At 36.5% G+C, this 21,930-nt stretch overlaps 1 protein-coding gene across 3 annotated transcripts in view; it reads right to left on the bottom strand.

Annotated features, from left to right (window-relative positions):
- LOC124775037 (probable multidrug resistance-associated protein lethal(2)03659) overlaps window positions 1–21,930 on the bottom strand; it is a 462,866-nt gene that overhangs the window by 302,137 nt on the left and 138,799 nt on the right. For all 3 annotated transcript variants that reach the window (XM_047249814.1, XM_047249815.1, XM_047249813.1), the window contains exon 7: window positions 8,756–8,912. In XM_047249814.1, the coding sequence (XP_047105770.1) occupies window positions 8,756–8,912 (157 nt within the window). The remainder of the gene's footprint in view (window positions 1–8,755; window positions 8,913–21,930) is intronic.

The raw sequence follows: 21,930 nt of genomic DNA, 5'->3' as shown, positions 1-21,930 counted from the left end.
ATGGGTAGATCACATAACTAATGAGGAGGTATTGAATAGGATTGGGGAGAAGAGAAATTTGTGGCACAACTTGACTAGAAGAAGGGATCGGTTGGTAGGACATGTTCTGAGGCATCAAGGGATCACCAATTTAGTATTGGAGGGCAGCGTGGAGGGTAAAAATCATAGAGGGAGACCACTAAGCAGATTCAGAAGGATGTAGGTTGCAATAGTTACTGAGAGATGAAGAAGCTTGCACAGGATAGAGTAGCATGGAGAGCTGCATCAAACCAGTCTCAGGACTGAAGACCACAACAACAACAACAACCACCTATGTAAAGAAGAAAGTGCAACAGATTTCAACAAAAAACATAATTTGTACTAATTAGAATAGTTATTTATTATTCTAGCCATATATAAACTCTAATGTTTCCACTTTATGATCCAGTAGCTTACAATACTGGAGAAATGCAGAAAAAAATCATCTCACTGCCCCAACAAGGTTTGAAAGGACATTTTTAAAAATTTGATGAAGTTCAATATCGGTAAAGATGGAAAACCTTAGAACTGGAGCACTTCATAATGATCTCTTTTAAATGAACCTTGCAATTTCAGGAGTTTCAGCAGCGGTTACAGCTTTGGCGACAATGTAGCAGAGTCAGTGCAGACTATTAAACATCAGTTCTCAATTGTTGACTTTGGGGCCTCCAAAAGAGGTCCACTGGAGCTCAGTGGAATGGCAATCTTGAGTGTAATTGATACTGGATGCCCAAGAGGTAACTGTGACACATGCTTTCACCACTAGGATTCCTTATAGGGGCTAACACAGTGTCTAACAAATAGAGACCTGGCCAGTGACACCTGTATGTAATTCTGTCTAAAGTTTTCACAAATTTTAGAAGACTAGATGCTGGAGCATCATGGAAAAATTTCAGGCTTGCTGGTTGTAACTGAGCTGGGGTGATGAGAAGTCATTTACACCCCATCAGATTCTAGTTCCTCTAATATATGTTCTCTTTATTAACTGGATTTCTCCTTTGTTGGTTCCTCTCCTTCGAGAATTCTATTTTTCAGAAGTTCTGGGTCTTCCCTCTACCCAATAACAATGTCATTTAATGCAGTGATGACTGAGATGTTGAATATATTGCTGTGTTCTGACAAAGGATTCCTTAAAAGGTAGTCAGCAATCTTGTGTTTGCATCCACTTCTGTATACCACTGTGACATCTCCACAAGTCACTGTGCTCATTTCTCCAGTTGACTGACTGATCCTTGTGACTAGTCAGCCAGCATAGAGAATCATGGTCCATCACAACAGTGAAAGGTTTGCCGAATAAATACAGCTGGAACTTATCCACAACCCAAGCAGCTGCTAGAATCTCTTTCTCGTTTGTAGAGTAGCTCATGTTGGGCTTGGAGAGTATTCTGACAGCATAATCTACCATCTTTTTCAGCACCTTCCTTAATTTTAACTAGGACTGTTCATATCCCATAACTGCTAGCACTGACGTAATGCTCTGTCTCAGAATTCAAATCATGCAATGTTAGAGCTGAAGAAGATGTTAGTGCCTCCTTAAGGACAAGGAAAGATATTGCTTGTGCCTCATTCCATGAAAATTGGCACTTATCTGTAGTAGTTCTAGTAAAGGAGATCCCTTTGTACAGGAGTTTTTTATGAATATCTAGTAGTACGGAAACATTCCAAGTAAAAATCAAGACGTCAAAAATGTGCCAACAAGTCAGAAAATCCATGACTGTCCTTATTTTTTCTGAATTGCAATGGAATTCATTTCCATTCCCTAAGTGCCACAAGATTTTTACTTCTTGGGTGAAACTTTTTTGGATTCACAATTCAACACACTTATCAGTTAGTTTAGATGGCCTTCAAATGTCATCAAAAAGCCAACAATGTCATCCAGCAGGTTGTCCATCATAAGTTCTAAGTTAGCTGGAGTGTTACATAGTCCAAACAGTGTAAACTTGAACTCCTAGAGGCCATCAGATGTTGTGAAGGTCATCTTTTCCTGGTCAGCCTCATCATCCTAGATTTGCCTGTAGCTTGTCTCCATGCCCACAGGTGAAAACTACTTTGCTCCTTTCAAGCAGTCCGGGTTGTCACCAATGTGCTGCATTAACCTTTCTTCATTTTTTTTTTTTTTTGTCATTGTTAGTCAACACAGAAATGCCATGTTCCATCCTTTTTCTTCACAAGGACCACAGGAGAGGACCAGGGATTCTCTGAGAGTTCAATGATATCATCTTGTAGCACCTTCTGCACTTCCACCCAAATGATGTATTGTGCAGCCAACAATACCCTATACATGTGCTCGCTAACTGCTAGATGATTGTTCCCATGTTGATGTGGTGTTTTACCTTAAGGTGTTTGATGTTATCTTTTCTCCCCTAGAGATTTGAAGGGGGGGGGGGGGGGGATGGGGAGTAAAAAAGAAAGGAGAGGAGAGGGCAAGGTAAAAAGATGGATGTGATTGCATTGGCAGAGTGTGGGACACAAAGAGGGTGGGAGATGAGAAAATGGAGGAGGTGATGAGCTAGAGGAGGCAGAAACTATTGGGTGGAGGGTGGGGGGACAGCAGGTTGCCATAGGTTGAGGATACAATAATTTCAAGAGTGAAGAATGTGTTGTAAGGATGACTCCCATCTGCACAGTTCACAAAAGCTGGAGGTAGAGGGGAGGATCCAGATGGCCCATGCTGTGAAGCAGCCATTGAAATCAAGCATTTTATGTTCAGCTGCATGTTTTGCCAGTGGCTGATCTGCTTTGCTCTTGGCCACAGTTTGGCAGTGGCAATTTATCCTTGTCGACAGCTGGTTGATGGTCATACCCATATAAAAAGCTATGCAATGACTGCAGCAAAGCTGGTATATGACATGGCTCCTTTCACAAGTGCCCCAGCCTTTGTTAGGTTAGGATTATTTTGTGACAGGGCTGGAATACGACATGCTTGGTGGGTGGTGATTTGTGCTACCTTCCTCTGCATATGTTGAACATCTGATGTTAGTCATATCTGGTACAGGACTTGAGCAACATTCTAGAACCAGTCGCACAAGTGATTTATAAGAAATCTCCTTTGTACACTGACTGCACTTCCCCAGTGTTCTACCAATAAACCGAAGTCTACCACTTGCTTTACCCACATTTGAACCTATGTGATCATTACATTTCATATCCCCACAAAGTGTTACACCCAGGCCTTTGTATGAGCTGGCCTATTCCAATAGTGACACACTAATGTTACAGTAATAGGGTCTACATTTTTTCATTTTGTGAAGTGCAAAATTTTACATTTCTGAACATTTAGAGGAAATTGACAAACTCTGGACCACTTTGAAATCTTATCAAGATATGACTGAATATTTATGCAGCTTCTCTCAGACATTACTTCACTATCTACAACTGCATTATCTGTAGAAAGTCTGATTTTACTATTAACATTGTCTGCAAGGTCATTAATAAACAACATGAACAGCAAGGGTCCCAACATACTTCCCTGGGGCACATCCAAAGTTACTTCTACATCTGCTGATTATTCCCCATCAAAGATAACATGCTGTGTCCTCCCTACCAGAAAGTCCTCAATCCAGTCACAAATTTCACTTGATACCCTATATGACTATACTTTTGACAATAAGCTTAGGTCAGGTACAGAGTCAAATACTTCTTGGAAATCAAGAAACACTTCATCTACCTGGTTGCCTTGGCTGAAAACTTTCGATATGTCAGATGAGAAAAGTATGAGTTGTGTTTCACATGATCAATGTTTCTGAAACCAATGCTGGTTGCCATTGAGGAGTTCATTATGTTCAAGATCCATCATTATGTTTGAGCTCAGAATACGTTCTAAGATTATACAACAAATTGATGTCAAGGATATTGGACTGTAGTTTTGTGGATCACTTCTGCTACCCTTCTTGCAGATGGGTGTGGCATGTTCCTTTTACCAAGAACTTGTGATGAAGCAAGCAGGGATATTTTTACTTCCCCTCTTGTTTTGCCATCTGCCTCCTTAAAATTCACTTTTTCATGTCTAACTAATTACGATTAACATACATGAGTGTAATCTGTATCTTCATAAAAGAGAAAGGTCGGCCCTTAGTCTTTAAGAATGTAACACCAGATCTAGTTTTGTGCTTAGTTTTAGGTACCTAACTCATTTTCTAATTTATTTTGGCTATTACTAGTTAGTATCTTTTATCATAGGTCAAAATCAGGAATTGTTCCATCACTTAAATTCTATTGTTGATATATAAACAAATAAAAATTCTGTACTAATTGTAAACATTGTGAGGAACAAATAATAGTATTCTCAAAGGATCTATTTGACTCCATTTGAAAACATGTTAGCAAAACCAGTCCTTAATTAATTCAAAAGTAATTAACACTTTTGTCAAAAGTAATGATATTTGTTAAAAGTAATGATATTTGTTAATTTCATGATTTAAACAAATAATTAGGCCTAACACTTGTAGTAGAAGAAACTGTTAAAAAGAAACAATTTTTGATGCATCTAGTTAATTTAATGAGTTAATATCCTTTCTTTCAGGAGTGCTAGTACTGAAAGGTTCACAGGAGCGCTTCTGTTAAGTTTGGAAGGTAGGAGATGAGGTACTGGCAGAAGAAAAGCTGTGAGGACAGGCCGTGAGTCGTGCTTGGGTAGCTCAGTTGGTAGAGCACTTGCCCGCGAAAGGCAAAGGTCCCGAGTTTGAGTCTCGGTCCGGCACACAGTTTTAATCTGCCAGGAAGTTTCAGAATGTGGATGTTCACATGAAAACTATTAATGAGGCTTATCGAAAGTTAAACTATAGTGCACTGGCCATAGCTGTGTATTATTGGGGGGTTGTGAACAGTGAAAGTAAGAGACTGTGAAACACAATTCTGCATCTGTCGGCTACATCATTTAAAGTAGACATTAGTTGCACTCCCACAACCCATTTTTCAGCCAGTGTAGCAACACAGTACATCAACACTGAGGACAACAAATGAAGAAACAAAGCAAGTGAGCATCGTCACAAACTGGGTACAGTTTCTTATTCGAGTGAACTATGACAGATTATAGTCAGAATAGGGGCTAACTCAGACACAAATTCAGAATAGAATATGACAGGGAATCAATCGGGGCCTGAAGCTTTGTTCAGCTTTAACAATTTCAGCCTTTTCTCAATGAAACTGATACTAATACTCATTTCATACATCTTTTCATTGGGTTAAGGATTAAACTGGGGCAATTTTCTCAGGCCTTCATTTGTAAAGGAATGTTTGAAAACAAAGTTACCCATTTTAGCTTTTGCTTTGCTAGCCTCAATTTCAGTTCCTGTCTCATTCACTAGGGACAGGACACTAACTTTGCTGCCACTAACAGCTTTTACATACAATCAAAATTTCTTTGGGTTTTGTGAAATGTCAATTGACAATAGTCTGCTACGCTAGTCATTGAAGGCATCATGCATTGTTCTCCTGACAGCCAAATGCATTTTATTCAGCAACTCGCTATCTATAGCCCTACACTTTGTTTTTCATCTGTTATGCAGTCATCTCTATTTCAATAGAAGTTTCTTTATAGTGACTGTATACCATGGAGATTTTCTCCAATTATGAACTGTTCTACTGCGTAAATATCTATCCAGTGTGTGGCCAACTATTCGTTTAAGCTTGAGCCAAAGTTCCTCTACATGCTACTGCTTTTTTTAGTTGTCCTTTCTACTTAGGTAATCATTGTTGCCACAACCGCATCATGGTCAGTACTACCAGTTTCGATGTGGTCATCCTCAAAGAGATTAAGTCTATTTGTTGCCATTAGATCCTATATATTTCCTTCATGAGTGGGGTTCCGACCTATGTTGTAGTTAGTTTTCAGAGAAGTTTTCACAGTTTCACAGGATATCTTATCAAGCCCACCACTAACAAAACTGTAATTTTCCCAATTGATTGTTGTATGATTAAAGTCTCCAGCAAATGATTATAGTATGAATGTAAGTGCGCTGAGGTTTTCTCTAATGCTTTTGGTTACATTAGGAGGAGAGTCTGATGAGTGGGTGGAAGGATCCAGATATCATTTTACATCCACTCCTGATACTGAGTCTTGGCCAAACAATCTCATATGCAACTTCAGTTTCTTTCTTGGTGAGTTTGAGTTTCTCGTCTACTATGACAAATACACCACCTCCATTTACCATTTGCCTGTCCTTTCAATACATACTTCAATTTTCCCAAAAAATCTCATTGCTATCAATCTTGGTTTTCAACCAGCTTTCTGTACCTAGTATTATGTGAGCTTCACTGCTTTTCATGAGTGCTTAAAACTCTGGAATTTTGTTGTGAATGCTTTGGCGGTATACCTTAGGATTTTAATACTCTCACCTGTGGAAGGCATTTCTTTTGATCTTACACTGATACTTCTGCGTTTCAAACAGCTATTGTGATCTTGTGAGCACCCTATACACAGTCAGCTACCTGAGCAGCAGCCTCTGGTGTGTACTGCACACCTGACCTATTTAGGGATACCATACGGTTCTCAACCCTATGGCGCAACTCCAGGAAGTCGCAGCCTAACCTGTCACAGAACCTTCAAAGACTTTGGTTAAGTCCTTCCACTTGACTCAGAGCCAAAGGGCCACGATCAGTTCTGGGGACAATGATGCAAATTGGAAGCTTCATTTGAACTCCACACACAAGACTAGTCTTGTCAACCTTCTCTGCCAGTCTCTGGAATGACCCAAGTATGACATCGGAGCCTAGACGGCAGGCATAATTTGTCTAATGTGCTCCACAATCTGCAGTGGGCTGCACCCTGTTCCCTCAATGGCTGCCTCTTCAACATGCTGAATGAGGCCCCCAGACATACACATTGAGAGCACCTGGTGTCCTTTCCTGACCCTTGCTGCTATTTCCGTAAAGGATACCATTATTTGCCATATGTTTGCATTGCCAATGATTAATAGACTCCAATCCATTTGTGTTTGCCTCCTACTGACATCGGACAAAAGAGGTTTCCCTAATACAGGTGAAGTGAGTTCCACTGATTCAGTTTCCATATCAGTGAAAGGCAGCACCTCAAACTTGTTTGATAGGTGGGATCAGTACAACACCACGAGGCCTCCCTGGTCCCCATCCATCCTGTACAGTATGGCTATATCTACCATTGACATGTTTCTCACAGTCAAGTAGATGGGTAATGACGGATCCTGTACTTTCTGCAGAGGAGACAGGATTTACTGGAGAGGACAGTACTTGACGTTACAGGTATCACAGGTACACAACTCTCGGGAACTCTTCCAACACACTGATTTGCAGCATCTGCCTATTGCTTGACAGTAGTCAGGGCACTTACCAGCTGCTTACGAATGTCAACTAACTCATTTTTTGTTTGAGAACAACATTCAAGCAATGCTGCAGTTTGGCTGGTGCAATGTATTACAATACAGTGAACAAATAACTATAAATTATACCTGCTGATTATCTTTTAATCTGTTGAGCCAAAAAGTTGCTAATTCTCCATAAGAATTGAAGCAGATACACAAAATAATATTTCTGTTAAGGCAACACAAAAACATGTGGTAAAAATTACTAATTTCCTAAAATCTTTTGAAGTTAATTATAGTGGTTAGCAAACTCAAATACATAGTTAATTTATGATAAATGCAGCTAATATTTAGGGTTACTTCTCTTTAAGGGAAAACTAGATGTATCACAATTTGTTAGTTAGAACATCTGTACAGTAACTAAATTGCAAATGCTGATTTGTTACAAATTGCTTGCAGATTGTGCAAAGGACAAAAGTAGCTTCCAAAAATTCTCAAAAGCAGTATGAGTATATAACTATTGTTCTGAGAACTTAACAGTATGTACTACCTAAATATCATTATCTGAATGCTCTCTTTTTATAGCTTGAGGAAATCTAGGAGAAGTACTGAATTGTATACACTGTGTTTTGCCCAAATTTAATCATAATTCATGCCCTGAACCATTAGTTGATATTTTCAAGTATCTCTGTCTTTTCAGTAAGAAGTCTGGTACTATTTTTTATTCCTATGACATTCTCACAGGCAAAGAGGGCAAAATATGCATCTCCTGAATGTGCAAATATATATATATATATATATATATATATATATATATATATATATATATATATATATATATATAAAAAATGATGTTCTTTTTGCACTATATTTCAGACTCCTTCTACTTCATGTTTACAAGACATTGCAAGGCATGACATTGGACCCCTTACGACTGTCATGATCACTCACTGGTGAAATACAGGCAATAAATACATGACAGGTACCTATGGTTATAACAATCTGACCATTTTTAATTTTAGAAGAAATTAATTTCATTTATAGTGTTACTATATTTTGTGTTACCAGATACTCCCACATGAGAGGAGCAAAAATTTCTCTTTATTACTTCTGTGTCTACAAGGGTTAGTGTTATTCTTATGCCATGCTGGATTAAAGAAACAATTATGAAGGAAAATGTCAGGGTGTATGAACACTCCAGTGATAGCTGTTCTGAGAAATCCATATTCTTCATAGGGGAAGATATAAAGGAGGAAAGACTGAGGTTTAATGTCCCATCAACAATGAGGTTATTAGAGATGGAGCATAAGCCCTCTAACAAAAAAAAAAAAAACCACACACACACACACACACACACACACACACACACACACACACACACAATACCTCATATTACACCCCCCTCCAGATGTGTATTTCTAAAGTGAAAATAGGGATATGGTGAATATAATCATACTCACTTTCGTGTAGCAGCAATTAATCTTGTGAATGACTTCTCCCATGCATACATCTTGATAACCTGAATTCCAGAAATTATCTCATTCATTGTGCGTACCCTCTCATCTGTGCAAATTGCTGTCTTGTACCTGAATCTGGAACTTAGTTTACCAAGATAACCTGCAGAATATCGAACATGGTAACTTCATTTTTAAAATTAAAATTTTAATACCTTATTAATACAGAAAAATTCACAAGAACATTAAAGAAAAGAGCAAATAGCTTTTAACTGATTTTTGAATGCACATAGAATGAGAAGTTATTCTAATACAACAACATGAATAAGAATGAAGTGTAGATACTAGCTATAGTTATCCAAGACAGGACATCTATGAATACGAAAAAGAGACACTGAATGCTGAGCTTCCAGGAGCTATATTCTTATTGTTGGACCTTCAATACCTGATAAATTTTGTCAGTATGGCCACATAGAAGTTACGATTTAAGAGAACCTGTGAGATAAATTAATAAACTATAAAAATATGATATAGGAATGGATTAAATTACTTAATCCTTTTGTATAAAGGTTATTTATTCTTTTGTTTCCTTCCAGATTCAGCCTTGTTCAGAGCCATAAAATTCTTTGTTCTGAATGAAAGTATGTGTGTATTCTTTGTTTAATCTTCCACTGGGCACACCATTTTTTATAACATGTGTGGGTGAGCAGCATACTTTGTACACATGTAGAGAATAGCTGTCTTTATGTTACCAAGGTAGACATATATGAGCAAAATCACAGTTTAATCTTTGTTTAATTAAACAACCATAAAATAAAGTAAAATTATACTAGCTAAATCACTTTTAATTACACAATAATAAAATAAACTTTTATTATATCACTCTTTTGCCATGTACAAATGTTACACCAGAGTAATGACCCATTCAGAGCAGTAAACACTGTAGTTGCATCAGATGACAGCCAAATGATTATTCACTTGCTAATTATCTCATAAACAACTGCCTCATTGTGAGATTCTGCCACTAGCTTGGAATCTGGGTAATTTTCTTGCGGGGATCATAAATTTTTTCTCACCTATTGTATATTACTGCTGCTCACTTGGACATATGACTGTGTTAGCTGAAGGAATAATGAAGGAATAGGTAAGGGCTCACAACTCTAAAACAACAATGGAATGGTGAGAGAGACTGTTATTTGTGGATGGTGCACTTTATATGTATGCATGCCCACTTGAGGGTTAAAAAACAAAAAGGGAGTTAAGAAAAATGGGTATAAAATGTTCATATACAGATTTTAAAAAGTCCTTCAACTAAGATACTGTGAAAATATTCGGAAAAGGATAGATTGCTACTCATTGTAAAGATGTCACACTGAGTTGCAGACAGGGAGAATAAAAAGACTGTTACACATTTAGCTTTCACCCAAAGACTTCAGCAGAAAAGAAACACACACATAGTCACACAAGCAAGCAAACTTCATGCACATATGACCGCCACCTACGGCAGCTCCTTTTTCCAAAAACATATTTCAAAAGTTATTCACAATTAATGTTTTCTTTTTCAGAAGGTTCCATTTTCAATTGGTGATTATTTCCAAATTTCAGTTACTTATTATTATAGCCCTAATTTTTTTGATTACAAAAGTGCCAACTTACACTAGTTATCATGGGCCAACAGATCTGTGAAAATGTCATTAACTACTTTAGTGTTGTGTCCACCATTTCAAACTTTTTGTTAATCCAAAATAACACAAGATGCCAACACACTAGAAGTGCTGCTACAAAGGACCTTCAATCACAGGTTAGGCACGTTTGAGGAACTGTTTGCAGAATGGGCACAGTAAAAAAGAACTCACTGACAGTAGTAATAATAATAATAATAATAATAATAATAATAATAATAATAATAACAAGCAGAAGAAGAAGAACGGTATAGTGTCAATGGCAATGTAATGCTGTATCAAATTAACTACAAGTGTTGGAGTTGAAATATCTAATAGCAGGTATAACAAGCCATAATAGTAGTCACTAAGAAGAATGGAAAAGTCACAGTGGTGTTACATGCCAGGGAGTTAAATGAAGTAAAAAAAGAGAGAGTAAGTGAGAGACATGCCAATATTGATTAAAGCTTACAAAAATTTCATGGTTATACATTATTTCATGTAGTGTCACATATGTTACTGTAATACCATTTAGCACTTAGCTAAGGTGTCAACACTATGGACAGCCTTTTTACATGAAGGAAAATGTTAACAGTATTGCGTGGTACCTTTTGGGTTAAATACATCTGTTTGTGTGTGTTTCAGGGTAACTGACGACATTTTGTGGAATGAATTACTGGATACAGTAGCAGTATATGTGTATGCTAATAGCTAGTTCCAGTTGCCATGATTACTGTAAATCTTTAAACAAAGCACTAAAAGAACTTCAAAGGGGGTATAATAAAGTTGAAATTAAGTAAATCATAGTTTGTAAGAAGAAGTAGTTCATTTTTAGTCCACATAATTAATGACGAAGGACTACAACAAAACCCAGAGAAATTAAAAGCAGTTTATGACTTTTCTGTTCCTAAAAACAAAACAAAAAATTAAAGCCAATGTTTTGGTATTTGGACTTCATAGAAAATTTTTAGCAGATCAATATTTTAATAAGTTATATTCGAGCAATTTCTTGGAGAAAAATGTCATGTGGATCTGGAGTAAAGAATATGAAGAGACTTTCCAAAAATTAAAAAGTGAAATAATTAACAGCAGTTCACTGTATCGTCCCGATTTTTCTTTATCTTTTTGTATTTATTTATTTATTTTATTTACTTAATCATGTTCCATAGATCCAGTATACAAGAGAATTGTATGGATGTCGAACAAGTCATAATTATACATAAGAACAGTAACCTACTTATAGATGCTAACAGATACAAATTGCAATATGTGTAAAGGAACAAACTATGTTAACAATTACAAACTTGGGCACGTCCTAAAGTAAAACAGAGGTATGAAACAATACAATAATAAGGTACAATTATTCCATCTTAAGTTGTAACTTCTCTAGAAGTGAAGTACAGTGTTATTCTGACATAGGTCATGTTCAGTTACAAATTGGTAACAGAAAATATTACAAGTCAATGTGCCACATCCAACTTACAGTATAGAAGTGTATATGTCAGAGAACTCATCAAGAGAGGAAAAAGAGTGTTCCATAAGATATTCTTTTAATTTACTTTTAAAATGTGGTATCACACTAGTAAGATTTTTTATGTCCATAGGAAGTGCATTAAATACCTTTTTGTTTGAGTAGTACATACCTTTTTGTACTAGGCTCAAATTTTTTCAATCTGCATGCAAGTCGTGATTTGATCTTGTGTCATAGCCATGATAGTCACTGTTGGTTTTGTGTGTGGGTAGGTTTATTTATTTATTGATTTTATTTATCCATCCGTTGACAATAAATATTGTATGGATGTTGTCAAGGGTACATGTAAGCCATTTCAAAGAAATGGGACACTAACAATATATACGTAAAAAGCACAAAACAAAATAACACAATGTAGTTAATAATAATACAATGAAATTAATATAGCCTATATACATCCCTGCTAGTTATTTTAAATGCATAGTCTGTTTTTCATAAGCCTTTAGTTTTGCCCTCCCTAAACGGCAAGTCCTTATATACACAACACTGCTTAAGTATATATTTACATCACACAACAGCTGTCCTTTAAGTATGTAAATGTAATGAATGATTAAGTAATGAATGATTAGGTACAGATAGAATATTTTCCATTTTGCCTTTATAAATATCATCACAAAAAATTTGTTGACCTACATAGTCATTTAAAGAATAAAAACATTGTTCTACTAGAATTTTTTAAAATTCTGTTTTAAATTTGTTATCATCTTCTAACTGCCTGATGTTGACTGGCAGTGCATTGTACAGTTTTGCACTGACCTGGCTCACATGCCTTTGTGTATTCGTTCTTTTTGTTCACTGATATGGATTACGGGTATTGTTGTTATGAAAGTCGGCATTTGTCTGAAAATCTGCAATGTGGGTGGTGGCATACAATACACATTTGTATATGTATAATGATGGTATAGTAAGTATTCTAAGCTTTTTGAATATGGGTTTGCAGTGTGTCCGTGGATGACTGTGAGTTATTATTCGGATGGCCCTCTTCTGCAACAAAAAAATTTATTTTAGGCGCCCTGTTGTGGAACCCCAAAATATTATTCCATATGTGGCAAGAGTTTGAAAATAGCTGAAATATGCCATTCTGGCACCCTCTGAGGTACAAACATTTGCAATAATTCTGAGGGCAAAACAGGCTGAATTAAGTTTCCGCGCAAGTTTTATTACGTGGTCATTAAAATTTAAGTTTTCATCCACATAAATCCCCAGCAATTTTGTGGATGTCACTCTGTCTAAGGCTTTGTCACCCCACACCAGATTGAGATTTACATTTTGACATCTCTTCCCAAACTGCATATAATTTGTTTTGTTTACATTCAATGTCAACCTCTTTGCATTGAACCAAGAGTGGATGTAATTTAGTACTTTCTCAGCAGTTGTTGGTAGCAATTCTTTGGTGCACTTATTATCAAACTAGTATCAGCTTTGGCTGCATCATCTGAGGTGTGAAAATCATTTATATAGACGAGAAACAATATGGGCCCTATGATGCTGCCTTGTGGTACTCCTATTTCTACATATTTTCTGCCTCTGATACTGAATTTATTTTGTGGTTGGTGTAAGTTGATGTCAGTCCTACAACCTGTGTTCTGTTTTTTAGGTATGATTCAAACCATTTTTTTCCTATCCCATGTATACCCAATGCTTCCAATTTTTCTAAAAGAATGTCCTGGTTCACAGTGTCAAAAGCTTTGGAAAGGTCTAAATTTACTCATGCTACACTATAATCTTTTTCTAGATTTTTGATTATTTGTTCAGTGTAGCACATTACTGCTGTTTCGGTATTTTTATGTGCTTGGAAGCCATGCTGATTTCTGTTTAGTAAATTATGGTCATATAGATATTTGTTGATTCGGTGCTTCATCAGTTTTTCTAATATTTTTGAAAATGCTGGGAGGAGAGATATTGGGTGATAGTTTTTTACCTTATACTTGTTGCCGTTTTTAAATAATGGCTTCACTTTTGAAATTTTCAGCCTTTCTGGAAAAGCTCCTTCACTGAATGATAAATTGGCTATGTGTGCAAAGGGTTTTGCGATTTGTGGTGCTGTCCTTGTTGTGATTGACACAGGCACCTTATCTATGCCAGCCGACATTTTGGGTTTCAAGCTTTGTATCACTTTCAACACTTCACCCTCATTTGTTGGCTCTACCCTCATCCTACAAGCTGTTTTTGGATATTCAGGTTTTTCTTCATTTGTAAATTTTAAGCTTAATGAAGTTGTTGCATTTATGAAATAATTGTTAATATAATTTGGCAAATCTTGTTTATTAATATTGACTTTTTTAAATTTTTGAGGCTAATGTCCTGGTTTTCACAACTCTTCCCCATTTCAGTCTTCACAATACCCCATATGGCTTTTGATTTGTTTTCAGACTGTCTTATAAAACTCATTACTCATGAATTTTGCTTTAGCAATTACTTTTCTATATACCCTCTTGTAATTCCTGACATGAATTGTGGGTCTGTGGATGTTTTCATTTTAGAAATTAGTCCCTTTAGAGTTCCACAGGAAGTTTTGATGCCAGCTGTGATCCAAGAACTTGGCTTTGTATTGCCATGTAACCTGATTTTTGACAGCTTTTTTGGAAAACACATTTCAAAACATCCCATGAAAATGGAAGAAAATGTGTTACATGCATCATTTGTATTTGTTAGGGATAGTACTTCTGCCCAAGCCTCATTAGTTAGCATATTTATGAATTCTACTCAGTTTTCTGTAGAAAAATTTCTTTTATACATGAAGTGTGTTTTTTTCTCTTTCAGTGGCCTTGAAGGAATTTTGAGGACAAGAGCATTGTGGTCTGATAATCCCAAATCAGTATTTGTTACTTCAGCTTCTGTGTGTCCTACATTTGAAAACATATTATCAATAAGACTGACTGTATAATTTGTTATTCTTGTGGGTGTGTGTATTGTGGAAGCAGGTTGAAACTTCATAACAGATTTAGGAACTGGTCTTTTAGCCTACTTTCACTCATAAGATTAATATTGAAGTCACCACACACAACTACAGAGGCTCTATCGGTGAACAGAATGTTAAGCAATATTTCTAATTGATTAAACAATATGTCTGCATCACCAGTAGTTGGTCTGTATATTGCTATGACTATGACTTTTCCCTGTATTTCATTCAACTGCACAGCTGCTGCTTCAAAATGATTTTCTACACACTCAATGATTCAGCTTCACACCTTCTTTTATAGTTTAACTAAAAAGGACATAAGTGATAGGATATATTGTGAGGTCAGTGTTAATATATTGTGTGTTTTAAAAAGATTTCTGCATGAATGATTTCTCCTCAATCCACTTAAAATTTGGATTGCTTTTTTCTGAGTGACAAATACTTTATTTGCCATTGACTGATTTCCCCAAAACACTATGCCATGTGACAATAATGAATGATTGTAGCCAGAATACGCAACCTTAACAGCGTCAGTATTTGCAGTCACTGCCATAATACATAGAGCATAAGTTGCTGAACTAAGTCTTTTTCTCAAGTTGAGAGTATGGCACAACCAATTTAATTTATTGTTGATGTGGAGGCCTAAAAATTTAGAGGAATATACTTGATGCATATCTTGATCATTAAAGATTAGACTTGTGTCCTCCTGCACTTTCTGAGACCCTTTGAAATGAATGCACTGAGTTTATTTTTATTTTTATTTATTTTTTATTTATTTATTTAATATCAGGCCACTGCTCGTGAACCATTTACAGAGGTAGCTGAACACAAAGTTGGCAGATGTTGCAATTTCACTGTCAGGTATTTTTTCATCGACAAGAGATGTATTGTCTGCAAAGACTGTAAATTTTGTAGGACTTTTGTACAGTGTGGAAGGTCATTAATAAAAATAGGAAAGAGCAAAGGGCCCAGCACAGAACCTTGCAGCACTCCTGTACTTATTGTTCCCCAACCAGATGAGGCTATTGTACCATCTCCATGATTAAGTGATATGCTCTGCGTTCTATCAGTTAGGTAAGATCGAAGCCACATTCCCACTGTGCCACTTATAACCACAATAGACAGCTTTTGAAAGTAGGATTTTGTGGTTCACACAGTCAAATGCCTTGGTTAAATCACAAAATATGCTATCTGAAGCTAATCTGCTGTTCACGGCTTCTAAAACATTATTAGTAAATGAAAATATAGCATCATCAGTTGACAGGCCTGCTTGGAATCCGAACTGGCAATGCCTTGTGGATGTTCAGGTGCTCTACATTTCTCTTATGTATAAGTTTCTCAAGAATTTTAGAGATACTTATTAAAACGGAAATCAGGTGGTAGTTAGAAGCATGAGAACAGTTCAAGTTTATCTAGAATGAGGGTTGATGTATTTTAGTAGTAAAAGCAGGGAATGATTCATCCACAAAACAATTGCCTTTGCCAGTAGAACTTCACATGAACATGAGAAACACTACTGTGTATCAGAATTGGAAGCACTTGGCACAGTATATGGTAGTCAGAAGTTTGAAGGGTATTATTATTATTATTATTATTATTATTATTATTATTATTAGTAGTAGTAGTAGTAGTAGTAGTAGTAGTAGTAGTAGTTTGTTCATCCAGCAACAATGTACATTGTATGGATTTCGTCAAAGAACATAGTATAACAAAAATAAGTTAAGGGCGTACAGTTTCCTACAAAATATTACAGTTCATTATACCCATGACAATATTTTTGGGCAATACAGCTTTGACTACCATAATAATATAAAAGTATGAGAAGGATTTTTTTTATATGAAATACATTACAAGTAAATAATTGATTTAACACTTTTGTTCAGGGGCTTTTACATTAAATACATTACACGTAAATAATTGATTTAACACTATTGTTCAGACAAATTATCATTGAGGCTGTGGCTAGCATTTGATTTATGGTACTATTAACATATAGTAAATGAATGTAGTTACTTGCTACAAGGTTACTGCGGATATTCATTTACACTATAATAGCAGTTGGTCATTTAAAATTTAAATATTGCTTTCTTGAATGTAGATATTGTTTTTATTTCTTTTAGCCGAGTTGGAAGTTTGTTGTACAAAATAGTACCTCTATGTTGGTTTGTTCTTGTGTTAAAGCCTTGTTTACTCTTTTTATGTGGATGTCATTGCACATTCCTGTATTGTACAAGTGAAGATCTGAGTTGTTTTTGTAATTATCAATGTACATTTTTATATTAACAACACTTTTTTTATATAGAGGCAACGTAAAGGTAGAAACTTTAGGTGTTGAAATAACTGTTTGGAAGGTGTTAGCCTTTTACTGTTTGAAATTATTCTGTTGTTGTTGTTGTGGTCTTCAGTTCTGAGACTGGTTTGATGCAGCTCTCCATGCTACTCTATCCTGTGCAAGCTTCTTCATCTCTCAGTAACTATTGCAACCTACATCCTTCTGAATCTGCTTAGTGTATTCATCTCTTGGTCTCCCTCTACGATTTTTACCCTCCACGCTGCCCTCCAATATTAAATTGGTGATCCCTTGATGCCTCAGAACATGTCCTACCAACCGATCCCTTCTTCTAGTCAAGTTGTGCTACAAATTTCTCTTCTCCCCAATCCTATTCAATACCTCCTCATTAGTTATGTGATCTACCCATCTAATCTTCAGCATTCTTCTGTAGCACCACATTTCGAAAGCTTCTATTCTCTTCTTGTCCAAACTATTTATTGTCCATGTTTCAGCTCCATACATGGCTACACTCCATACAAATACTTTCAGAAACGATTTCCTGACACTTAAATCTATACTCGATGTTAACAAATTTCTCTTCTTCAGAAATGCTTTCCTTGCCATTGCCAGTCTACATTTTATATCCTCTGTACTTTGACCATCATCAGTTATTTTGCTCCCCAAATAGCAAAACTCCTTTACTACTTTAAATGTCTCATTTCCTAATCTAATTTCCTCAGAATCACCTGACTTAATTCGACTACATTCCATTATCCTCGTTTTGCTTTTGTTGATGTTCATCTTATATCCTCCTTTCAAGACACTATCCATTCTGTTCAACTGCTCTTCCAAGTTCTTTGCTGTCTCTGACACACTTACAATGTCATCGGCGAACCTCAAAGTTTTTATTTCTTCTCCATGGATTTTAATACCTACTCCGAATTTTTCTTTTGTTTCCTTCACTGCTTGCTCAATATACAGATTGAATAACATCGGGGAGAGACTACAACCCTGTCTCACTCCCTTCCCAACCCTTTCATGTCCCTCGACTCTTATAACTGCCATCTGGTTTCTGTACAAATTGTAAATAGCCTTTCTCTCCCTGTATTTTACCCCTACCACCTTGAAAGAGAGTATTCCAGTCAACATTGTCAAAAGCTTTCTCTAAGTCTACAAATGCTAGAAACGTAAGTTTGCCATTCCTTAATCTAGCTTCTAAGATAAGTCGTAGGGTCAGTATTGCCTCACGTGTTCCAACATTTCTACGGAATCCAAACTGATCTTCCCCGAGGTCGACTTCTACTAGTTTTTCCATTCGTCTGTAAAGAATTTGCGTTAGTATTTTGCAGTTGTGACTTATTAAACTGATAGTTCAGTAATTTTCACATCTGTCAACACCTGCGTTCTTTGGGATTGGAATTATTATATTCTCCTTGAAGTCTGAGGGTATTTTGCCTGTTTCATACATCTTGCTCACCAGATAGTAGAGTTTTGTCAGGACTGGCTCTCCCAAGGCCGTCAATAGTTCCAATGGAATGTTGTCTACTCCGGGGGCCTTGTTTCGACTCAGGTCTTTCAGTGCTCTGTCAAACTCTTCACGCGGTATTGTATCTCCCATTTCATCATCATCTACATCCTCTTCCATTTCCATAATATTGTCCTCAAGTACATCACCCTTGTATGGACCCTCTATATACTCCTTCCACCTTTCTGCTTTCCCTTCTTTGCTTAGAACTCGGTTTCCATCTGAGCTCTTGATGTTCATACAAGTGGTTCTCTTATCTCCAAAGGTCTCTTTAATTTTCCTGTAGGCAGTGTCTGTCTTACCCCTAGTGAGGTAAGCCTCTACATCCTTCCATTTGTCCTCTAGCCATCCCTGCTTAGCCATTTTGCACTTCCTGTCGATCTCATTTTTGAGACGTTTGTATTCCTTTTTGCCTGCTTCATTTACTGCATTTTTATATTTTCTCCTTTCATCAATTAAATTCAATATTTCTTCTGTTACCCAAGGATTTCTACTAGCCCTCGTCTTTTTACCTACTTGATCTTCTGCTGCCTTCACTACTTCATCCCTCAAAGCTACCCATTCTTCTTCTACTGTATTTCTTTCCCCCATTCCTGTCAATTGTTCCCTTATGCTCTCCCTGAAACACTGTACAACCTCTGGTTCTTTCAGTTTATCCAGGTCCCATCTCCTTAAATTCCCACCTTTTTGCAGTTTCTTCAGTTTTAATCTACAGTTCATAACCAATAGATTGTGGTCAGAGTCCACATCTGCCCCTGGAAATATCTTACAATTTAAAACCTGGTTCCTAAATCTCTGTCTTACCATTATATAATCAATCTGAAACCTGTCAGTATCTCCAGGCTTCTTCCAGGTATACAGCCTTCTTTTATGATTCTTGAACCAAGTGTTAGCTATGATTAAGTTATGCTCTGTGCAAAATTCTACCAGGCGGCTTCCTCTTTCATTTCTTAGCCAGAATCCATATTCACCTACTACGTTTCCTTCTCTCCCTTTTCCTACTACCGAATTCCAGTCACCCATGACTATTACATTTTTGTCACCCTTCACTATCTGAATAATTTCTTTTATTTCATCATACATTTCTTCAATTTCTTCGTCATCTGCAGAGCTAGTTGGCATATAAACTTGTACTACTGTAGTAGGTGTGGGCTTCGTATCTATCTTGGCCACAATAATGCATTCACTATGCTGTTTGTAGTAGCTTACCCGCATTCCTATTTTCCTATTCATTATTAAACCTACTCCTGCATTACCCCTATTTGATTTTGTGTTCATAACCCTGTAGTCACCTGACCAGAAGTCTTGTTGCTCCTGCCACGGAACTTCACTAATTCCCACTACATCTAACTTTAACCTGTCAATTTCCCTTTTTAAATTTTCTAACCTACCTGCCCGATTAAGGGATCTGACTTTCCACACTGATCCGTAGAACACCAGTTTTCTTTCTCCTGATAACGACATCCTCTTGAGTAGTCCCCGCCTGGAGATCCGAATGAGGGACCATTTTACCTCTGGAATATTTTACCCAAGAGGACACCATCATCATTTAATCATACAGTAAAGCTGCATTCCCTCGAGACAAATTACGGCCGTAGTTTCCCCTTGCTTTCAGCCGTTCGCAGTACCAGCACAGCAAGGCTGTTTTGGTTATTGTTACAAGGCCAGATCAGTCAACCATTCAGACTGTTGCCCTTGCAACTACTGAAAAGGCTGCTGGGGAAAAAACTTTCTGCAAAATGAAACATCCAAAAAGTATTTACAGATCAAAATTAAGTGATGAGCATTTGAAGTCGCTGATGATTATCTCTACCAGTAAATTTAATCCACAACTGGAGGTAATTATGAAAGGAAAGTTACAGCTACATAAAAGTCACTAATTACCACTAAATACTAGAAAAAATTTTTCATAAGAGGTTGCTAGATTTTCTAGAAAAGTGCAAAATATTATCCACAACCCAACATGGCTTCCGGAAAGGCCGATCAACAGAAACAGCAATATATGAATTTCTGGGTGAAGTACTCGAAAAAATTGATAGTGGACAAAAAGTAACTGGCATATGCCTTGATCTGTCTAAGGCTTTTGACATCATAGACCACACTCTATTGCTGCAGAAGCTTGAAAGAATTGGTATCAGAGGTATGCCTAACAGCTGGCTTAGATCATATCTTACTGACCGCAAGCAAGTAGTAGAAATACATTTTCACAAAGAAAATAAATCAACAAGACACTATTCTGATTATAAAGCAGTAAAATATGGAGTACCGCAGGGCTCGGTACTGGGCCCTATCCTATTTTTGATATATATAAATGACCTAACATCAGCCAACCAGTATCATAGCACTATCCAGTTTGCAGATGACACAAGCATATTAGTCAGCGGGAAGACTGCAGAGATACTACAGACAAGACTGTCTGAAGCATTAACAAATGTTGTAAACTGGTTCAACCAAAACAAACTAATAATAAATAAAAGCAAAACAGTAGCATTAAATTTTCATAATATCAAGAGAAACATTGAAGAGGATATAAAAATTCAGATGTCAGACACGGATATTGCAAGTGTGCCTAATACAAAATTTCTGGGGGTCTGGCTACAGGATAATCTTAGATGGGAAACTCACATTGACAACATATTAAAGAAGTTAAGTACCATGTGTTATTTAATGAGAGTGCTAGAAAACTGCTGTCATAAGGACTGTCTAATGACAGTTTACTATTCTAATATACATTCTGTCCTAAAATATGGGATCACTTTTTGGGGTAACTCGCCATCCTGCCTAAAACTCTTCAGGATGCAAAAAAGAATAGTGAGAATCATGGCTGGAATAAAAAGGAACAAACCATGTAGACCATTATTTAAAAGGATGGGGATTCTTCCCCTTCCATGTATTTTCCTATTTGAAAGTGCAATGTTTATAAAGAAATATACAATAACAAATCCTAGTATCCTCCCCAAAAATGAAAATGTTCATCATCATAATACAAGACAGAAAACTGACTTTCATGTACTCCATACAAAAACCAGTTTGTGCCAAAAAGGAACATTACACCATGGAAAAATTATCTACAATAAATTGCCAAGAGAAATTAAAGTAATGACAGATGTAAAAAATTTTAAAGCAGCATTAAAAGAATATCTGTTGACACATTGCTTTTATAGTGTGGAAGAGTTCCTCCAAAATCCTCGAGAGTCTAAGTGATGATTATGCAAATACTGCAACCATTAATATTGGCCTATAAATACATTCAGATGTAATTCTCAAGTTTATAATGGGGTTCAAGTATA

This window comes from Schistocerca piceifrons, chromosome 2 (genome assembly GCF_021461385.2).
Source record: "Schistocerca piceifrons isolate TAMUIC-IGC-003096 chromosome 2, iqSchPice1.1, whole genome shotgun sequence".
Lineage (NCBI taxonomy): Eukaryota > Metazoa > Arthropoda > Insecta > Orthoptera > Acrididae > Schistocerca > Schistocerca piceifrons.
Note: the sequence above shows the minus strand (reverse complement) of the source record. Positions and strands in the feature narration are given on the sequence as shown.